Source organism: Orycteropus afer, unplaced genomic scaffold (genome assembly GCF_000298275.1).
Source record: "Orycteropus afer afer isolate SDZICR_OR568_19922 unplaced genomic scaffold, OryAfe1.0 scaffold00364, whole genome shotgun sequence".
Lineage (NCBI taxonomy): Eukaryota > Metazoa > Chordata > Mammalia > Tubulidentata > Orycteropodidae > Orycteropus > Orycteropus afer.
Genome location: NW_006921951.1, coordinates 1,589,219 through 1,597,850, shown reverse-complemented (window position 1 = coordinate 1,597,850; position 8,632 = coordinate 1,589,219). Strand labels below are relative to the sequence as shown.

The window sequence follows — 8,632 nt, the reverse complement described above, 5'->3', positions numbered from 1 at the left end:
TTTTCCATTATCTTCCTATTGTTGATTTCTAATTTGATAGCATTATGATCTGAGAAGATGCTTTGCAGTATTTCAATGTTTTTAAATTTATTAAGGTTTGCTTTATGGCCTAACATATTGTCTATCATGGAAAATATTCCATATGCACTGGAAAAGAATGTATATTGTGCTGTGTTGGGTACAGCGCTCTGCAGATGTCTATGTCAAGTTGGTGGATTGTATTGTTTAGCTCTTCTGCATCTTTGTTGAGCTTCTTTCTAGTTCTATCTTTCATCGAAAGTGGTGTATTAAAGTCTCCCACTATGATTGAGGAGGCATCTATTTGACTTTTCGACTCTTTTAAAGTCTTATTTATGTATTTGGGGGCTCTTTCATTTGGCCCATAGATATTTATTATGGTAATATCTTCTTGTTCAATTGATCCTTAATCACTATATAATGTCCTTCCTTGTCTCGTATGGTGGTTTTTGTCTTAAAGTCAGTTTAATCAGAAATTAATATTGCCACTCCTGGTCTTTTACAGTTGTCATTTTCTTGATATATCTTTTTCTAACCTTTAATTTTTAGTCTAGTTTTGTCTTTGTCTCTAAGATGTGTCTCTTGAAGACAGCATATTTCTGTGTTTTGTTTTCTCATCCAATCTTCAACTCTCCATCTCTTGAGTGGTGCATTTAATCCATTAATGTTCAGTGTAATTATTGACAAGTATGAATTGGTTGCTGTTGTTTTGTTATGTGTTTTTTCATGGTTTCCCTGGTTTCTTTATTCTATTTTATTTTCTGTGCTGAGTTCATTTTGTTTATGAATCATGTGATCATTTCCTTTGTTGCCATTGTTTTACTATTTGCTAAATATTTGTGGTTGTCCTCTTTTTTATTGTGATGTGAAGGTTTATCATTTTTCTTTGAGGTTACCCTGTGATTTATAATTTTCTCCCTGAGTTAAGAACAGTCCATTCTATCTTGCAACTCTCTTGACTTCCTCACCATTTAGAAGTTCTGTAACTACACAGCATTTTCATTTTTTTTGTTTGTAGTTGTCCTCACTTGCCAATTGTTGTCTCTGGTTCTCTGTTTACAATATTGTAAAGCTTATTTTACTTTGGATATGTCCATAGCTGTGGTTTCTGGGTTATGTCTTCTTGTGTATTAATGGTTGGTTGTTATTTGCTACTTTTGGTTCTCAGTTCAAAGGACTCCATTTAGCATGTCTTGTAAGGTTGGTCTGGTTTAACAAATTCCTAGTTTCTGCTTATCTGGAAATCTCCTAATTTCACAATCATATTGGAGGGACATTTTTGCCAGGTATATAATTCTTGGTGGAAAACATTTCTCTTTCAGGGTTTTATATATACCATCCCATTGCCTTCTCACTTGTATGGTTTCTGCTGAGAAATCAAAACTTATTCTTACTGGTTGTCTTGTAAGTAACTTTTTGTTTTTCCTGTGGTGCTTTCAGGATTCTGTCTTTGTCTTTGGTTTTGATGACTTTGATGATAATTTGTCTTGGTGATTTTCTTTTGACATCTATCCTGTTTGGGGTTTGTTGGACTTCCTGAATTGATAAATTTTCATCTTTCATCATATCAGGGAAGTTCTCCTCCAACAAACCTTGGATAATTTTCTCAGTTGTTTTATTTTTCTCTTCTTGTTCTGGAATTCCAGTGACACGTAGGTTATTCCTTTTGTTGGTATCCCACATGAATCTTAGACTTTCTTCATTTTGTTTTGATCTTTTTTTCTGATTGATCCCTTTCCAAAGAAATATTCAGTTTTTGTCTTCAATCTCATTAATTCTGTCTTCCATTGCATCAGTTCTACTCTTTTGCCTTTTCGGTGTTTTACCTGTTTCTGACAATTTAGTATTAATCTTCTGGATTTCTATCTGTAGATTTAGAATAATTTCTAAAATTTCATTTATCATGTTGTTCTTGTATTTTCTTCCAAAATTCTTCTAGAGTTTTTTCTGTGTTTTCTTTTGTCTGTCTCTCAGTCCTTTGAAGATAGCTAAATATAATTCTTTTGAATTCCTTATTAGGGAGTTCCAATGCTGTTTCTTTCTCAGGGATGTTTTCTGGATCTGTATCCTGCTCCCTTGTTTCTACCACTTTATCTTGCTTCTTTGTGTGGACTGTCATGGTCTGCTTTCTCCAAGACATTGTGGCATTGTTGTATTTAGGTCTCTGTTAACTTTCCAGTCATCCATGTCCAGAACGTCCTTGCAATTCCCAGCAAGTTGAGCCTGTTTTTAATCCCTGGAATCTGGGAGAACACTGTCACTTTAAATATCTAAAATGGTCCAAATGCTTGTAAACCTTCAAAATGGTGTCTCCTCCAGACAGGCAAAAATCCACAGCTCAGCTCACCTTCATTTTCACTGCTTTCCCTTTTATTCACCAGCCACTAGAGCAGTCCTCCGTGCAATCTCTGGCTAGCAGGGCTGATTTTTAGGTTCATTCTTAGGTCCTACCACCACTCAGCAATATCTAACTGCCTGTGCCATCAGGATCGCTGCCAGACCACAGCTCTGTGTGTCTCCTTTTTTGGTGTTTTCATGCAAATTCTTCTGCTAGTTGGAGTTTAGTCAACTTCTATTTCCTTCGAGACTCAGGGTTCCAGGATTATCTTCTGTATCTGTGTTAATTGGTTCCCCTTTTCTTTGTTGAAGATGGTCTGTGCAGTCTTTCTGCCTATTCCACCCTCTTCCAAGTTTATTTACTTTTTCATTAAAAGATTTAGTATCCTGAGAACTATTCCCAGTAAAAGTTATTGAAAAATAATACCAAGTTACTAGGCAAAATAAAGTGATTTGCATAAAGTTAATTGACTTCTAATATGTATTTATGAGAATAACTGCAGTTCAATTAAATCTTCTCCTCAACTTTAGAAATAGATAACCTTGTACTATTGTTATAAATCAGTGTAGAGCTTTCTGGAGAATAGACTAACAATATATCTCAAAAGACTTAATAGTATTTATACTCATGAATGCAGTCATTCTACTTTAACAATTATATACTGAAATCATAATTATCAATTATTAATGATCACAAAGATTTATGTTATGTGGTAGTTAAGGTTGTGTGTCAACTTGGCTGGGCTTGGTAGAGTGGCTGGGCAGCTGGTGGTAGTTATTCCCCATGATGAGACTGTCAATCAACTCCATGGTGTGATCTACCACAAGCAGCTGAGTAATAGCTTTAGGGATGAGGTTTGCTTCCCGTATGTAAGAAGTAGTTTTGGGAATGGTCGCTAGCTTATGGCATACTTGATCCCTGCATGTAGGTGTGTTGTTGTTCAGCAGCCTGCCATGTTCTGCTGACCTTGGAACTTTCAACGGATTTGAATTAATGGCCTGCTGTGTGGTTTGGTAACATCGGAACTGTGCCTTTTCACTTGTTGACCTTGGGTTTGTCAGCCTCAGCAGCTAGCAGCTGCCTCAGTAGAGAGATGCCTCTAGCTTCAGTGGGCCAGGAATAAGAGGCAAAGCTGAAGCCCAAGGTTGAGGGGCTTTCACCCAGCCCCTAGAGCCTGGCACTTTGAACTGAGATGTAAAGCCTCCAAACTAAGAGAATATACTCTTGTTTGTTAAAGCCATTCCATCTGTGGTATATTACTGTCTGAGTGACATGAGGTAAACAAAACATCTTATATAATATACATGCTAATATTGTTTATAATAGTGATAAATTGAAAATCAAACTGGATGTGTAATAATATGGAGTTGTTGTTGTTGTTGTTATGTGCCATCGAGTCGGACTTGACTCATAGCGATGCCTCCTTGGGTTTCTGAGGCAGTATCACTATGGAAGTAGATTACCCCATCTTCCTTCAGAGGAGTGGCTGGTGGGTTTGAACCACCAGCCTTCTGGTTAGCAGTCAAGTGCCTTAGGCACTATGCTACCAGAGCTCTCATAATATGGAGTAGTATATGTAATTTACAGTTCACACAATAGGATACTATGCTTCAATAAAAATATTTCTCTAAGTAGCAAAATAAATTATTTCATATACATATACATGGAGCTCTGGTGATGCATTCAGTATTCAGCTGCTAACAAAATGGTCAGAGGTTCAAACCCACCAGCTGGTCCAAAGGAGAAAGATATGGCAGTTTGCTTTTGTAAAGATTTACAGCCTTGGAAAAATCTATAAGGCCATTCTACTGTGTCCTGTAGGGTTACTGTAATTCAGAATTGAATCAATAGCAGTGAGTTTATATATAAACATATATAAACAGTTTAGACATCTAAAACAAAATTTCATTAGTAGTTATCTGCGATTGATAACTAGAGTAACTGTTATTTTCTTTGTTTAGTTTTCTAAAGAGGAGTCCTGGTGGCACAGTTGTTAAAGTGCTCAGCTGCTAACCAAAAGATGGGTGGTTTGAACCCACTGGGTGCTCTGCAGAAGAAATGGGGCAGCCTGGTTCCTTAAAGATTATAGCCTTGAAAACCGTATGGGGGCAGTTCTACTGTGTCTTATGAGGTCTCTATGAGTAGGAATGAAATCAATGGCAATGGATTTTTTGTGTCTGTGTGTGTGGGGAGGGTGCAGGTTATAGTTTCTAAATATTAGACTATGATAAAAACAATAAATAAATGTAACTATAAAATATACCTTTGTTAAAAATCAACTGTCACATTAATGTTCTCTTACATTGTTGTTGTTGTTGTTATGTGCTGTCGAGTCAAACTCGACTCATAGCGACCCCTCCTTGGGTTTCTGAGGCAGTATCACTACGGAAGTAGGATTGCCCAACCTTCCTTCCGAGGAGTGGCTGGTGGGTTTGAACCGCCAGCCGTCTGGTTAGCAGGCAAATGTCTTAGCCACTAAGGCCATATAATTATAATTCACTGCTTTAAGTGCACTTGGTATTTATGTATTAAGTATTTATAAATATTAATAGACTTTGAAGTAATTTAATTAATTGCAGTACATGCACAAGGACTACTTTATTTATATAGAAAATGAGTTATGGCATGCAATTCCCAACAGAAAAGTTTTATATCCACTAAGGAGTTTCTCTGGTAGCATAGTGCCTAATGAACTTGACTGCTAACCAGAAGGCTGGAGGTTCAAACTCACCAGCCACTCCTCGGAAGGAAGGTTGGGCAATCCTACTTCTGTAGTGATACTGCTTCTGCAACCCAAGGAGGGTTCGTTATGAGTCGGGCCAACTCGTCGGCAAATAACAACAATAACAACAACAAGGAGTTTCAAAAGGAGCCCTGCTATAACAATTGTTAAAGTGCTTAGCTGCTAATCAAAAGGTTGGTGGATTGACACCTCTGTCCACTCTGTGGGAGAAAGATGTGACCATAAAGATTTACAGCCTGGAAAATGCTATGGGGAAGTTCTACTCTGTCCTATGAAGTTGATGTGAGTTAGAATTGACTCAATGGCAATGGGTTTGATTTGAATTTTTAAAAGGTCTCTGGTTGGCACAAATTGTTAGTACTAGCTAGTAGTTGTAAATATTCCCTGAACAGGTTAGTGGTTCTAATACATGCAGAGACAAGGCAAAAGAAAAAGCCTAACAATATTCTTTCATAAAAATTACAAACAAAACAGTTCTACTCTAACACATAGGGTTGCCATGAGTGAGAATCAACTCGACAACAACACACTCAATAAAAATAGCAGCAAAGGGATTGTAGTGTTTTCAAGGCAGGTGTAAGGAGAGTTTTATCTCAAAAAAAGAAATAAGATTTCTCTTTACTGCTCCAAGTCTTACTCTTGGAAACTACCCCAGCTACTCGAAGACCTACAAAATCTTTTTTTGGTTTTGTGGTCTCTTGGTCCTTGTGTTGCCAAGTTGTTTCTGAACCACTCTTTCACTAAACTAAAAAGCAATTTCTTGCAATTGGAAATTTAACTGAAAAAAATAGGAACAAGGTGACAGCATGTAGCTATGTGCAAAATATGAGTTAAAATACATACTTAACACACTGCTGGTTGGTTTGTAGCTCAGCTGTCACTATCATGAAATTCTTAATAATATTTTGAACAAGGGGCCAAGCATGTTCATTTGTCAGTGGTCCCCTAAAATTATAGTTATGCCTGATATTTTTGAAAATTCCTCATTATGTGTGGTAGTGAAGTTTGTGTGTCAATTTGGCTGGGCCTGATTGAGTGGCTGGGCAGCTGGATGTAGTATTCCCCATGATGAGACTGGTAATCAACTCCATGGTGGAATCTACTGTTTGCAGCTGAGTAGCAGCTTTAGGGATGTGGTCTGCATCCTGTATATAAGGAGAAGCCTTGGGGAATCGTCTCTAGCTCATGGCACCTTTGAACCCTGCATGTAGCCAGCCATGTTGTTGTTCAGCAGCCTGCCATGATCTGCCTACATTGGGACTTTCAATGGACTTGAATTAATTGCCTGCCCTGTGGGTTGGTAACATTGTTACTGTCTTTTTGCTTGTCAACCTTGGGCTTGTCAGTCTCAGCAGCCAGCAACTGTTGAGTGAAGAAAAACCTCTAGCTTCAGTGGGCTGGGAGCAGGAGACAGAGCTGAAGCCCAAGGTTGAGGGGCTTTCACCCAGGCCCTAGAGCTTGGCACTTTGAACTTGGACTTAATGCCTCCAAACTGTAAGAGAATAAACTCCTATTTTTCAAGTATCCTATTTGTGGTATACTCTTGTCAGACCAGCACTAGATAACCGAAACACTATGTTTTATCTGAGAAAACAGAATGATTAGATGAATAAATTGGTTGTTTACTTCTGAATCAGCTTTGTCTGCTCTTCCAGGGTTAAAGAGAAAATTCTACATGACTTGGAGCTCTGGTAGCATAGTGCCTAGGGCACTTGACTGCTAACCAGAAGGCTGGAGGTTCAAACCTACCAGCCACTTCTGGGAAGGAAGGTTGGGCAATCTATTTCTGTAGTGTTACTGCTTCTGAAACCCAAGGGTGGGTCTCCATGAGTCAGTCCAACTCCACAGCACATAACAACAAGCAGTGCTAGTTTCCTCCAAATTACCAGTTTATGAGATTTGGCTGGCTGCCCTGCCTCTATGGGGATGTGAGGGTGGGTTTGAATTGATTTAAGGATCCTTTTCACAATTAGTGTTGTCTTGCTGAGAACTACATATTTTTTCCCCCTAAAAAGTGCCTCCTGCTGATCTTGATCATACTTAAGAATTAATCCTTTAAAGAACGATTATTAGGGCTGAATATTTTGCATGACTACAGTAATGATTTTTTTTTTTTGTTTTGTTTTTTGCTAAAAATACATCAAATGGATGTAAATCATGTCACTGAGGTGAAGATTTTCAAGATTAGTACCTGTTGATGTGCTAATGGCTGTCTGAAGTATGAGATTATACCTGGTAGAATACTTAGCATTTTAGATTTTGGTATAAAGTTACTGAAATTAAAACTTTTGTCTCCTCAGTTTCAAAAGGGTACTTTAAGTGTCTAAATAAGTCACTTGCTGGAGACTTACTTTGATATCATGAAACAGGGATTTTCCATATCTCTCTTTGTATCGTTTCCGTATGGTCATCAGGTCTATTTCACTTCTGGCGATTAGAATCCTAATTACGGTTTTGTTATGGAAACCAAAGTCCTAAAGGATAAGGCAAAGGGGAGAAAATGAGAAAATGGGACCGTAAAGTCAGTCTAAAAGTGGGAGTCCCTGGGTGGTGTAAACAGTTAACTGCTCTGCTTCTAACCCAAAGGTGGTGGTGATTCGAGTCCTAGAGGCCCGTTGGAAGAAAGCCCTGACGACACACTTCCGAAAATCAACCACTGAAAACCCGATTGAGCACAGTTCCACACTAACATGCACAGAGTTGCCGCGAGCTGACTCACAGCAGATGTTTTCATTTTTACCTTTTTGCTCTAGAATAGAGCCACCTTCTTTGCTGCATCAAGTTGCTTTTCTTACTGCATTCCTCAAATGCTGGCATCCCTGTCCATGGAGCCCTCTCTATTACTGTGTACACACCAGGATATTCTCCTACATTTGTTTTACTTCTTAAATTTTCCTGTAATCTCTATTTCCAGTGTCACAGTCTTCACTTTGGTCTTTATCATTTCACCTTCAGATTCTGCAAGGTCTTTCCCTTCTCCAGCCTTGTTAACTTTTACACGATTTCCTTCATACTGAAGTATAAAATGCACATCTGATCACATGATTGCTCTAGGTAAAAATTCATCGTGGGTGGGGAGGGGACCTGCACTCCTTGATAAATGAATGTTGTTCAGTAAGATAGCAATTCCTTTTTCATTTTATATTCTATTTATTCTTGTAATCTATAAAAATTAATAATTCTAGTTGTTCAAAGTATTTGCTGAATTAAACTCAAATACTAAAAAAATATAAAAATCAACTTCTGTATATTAAACCCAGAAATAATAGTACTTAAAGCGATTAAGAAATCAGCTTCAAATTGTCTTTTTCAAGTAGCGTAATGGTGACATCCAGTGGCCAAGAAGCATAATCTAATTTTCTATGTCAAATTTTTTTTCCCACTTCCTCTCTGTGTTTCTTATTTTCATTCCCCATTCTCTCCTAACCCCCCTTTTTAAAATTTATTTATTGTGATTTGGGTGAAGATTTACAGAGCAAATTCACTTTCCATACAGCAGTTCACATATACTTTGTCTCATGTCATTGACCACA

At 37.8% G+C, this 8,632-nt stretch overlaps 1 protein-coding gene across 1 annotated transcript in view; it reads right to left on the bottom strand.

Moving 5' to 3' along the window:
• The window catches only part of ANXA10 (annexin A10), a 119,441-nt gene that overhangs the window by 3,980 nt on the left and 106,829 nt on the right, over window positions 1-8,632 (bottom strand). The window contains exon 10 of the mRNA XM_007952892.2: window positions 7,451-7,573. Within this exon, the coding sequence (XP_007951083.2) occupies window positions 7,451-7,573 (123 nt within the window). The remainder of the gene's footprint in view (window positions 1-7,450; window positions 7,574-8,632) is intronic.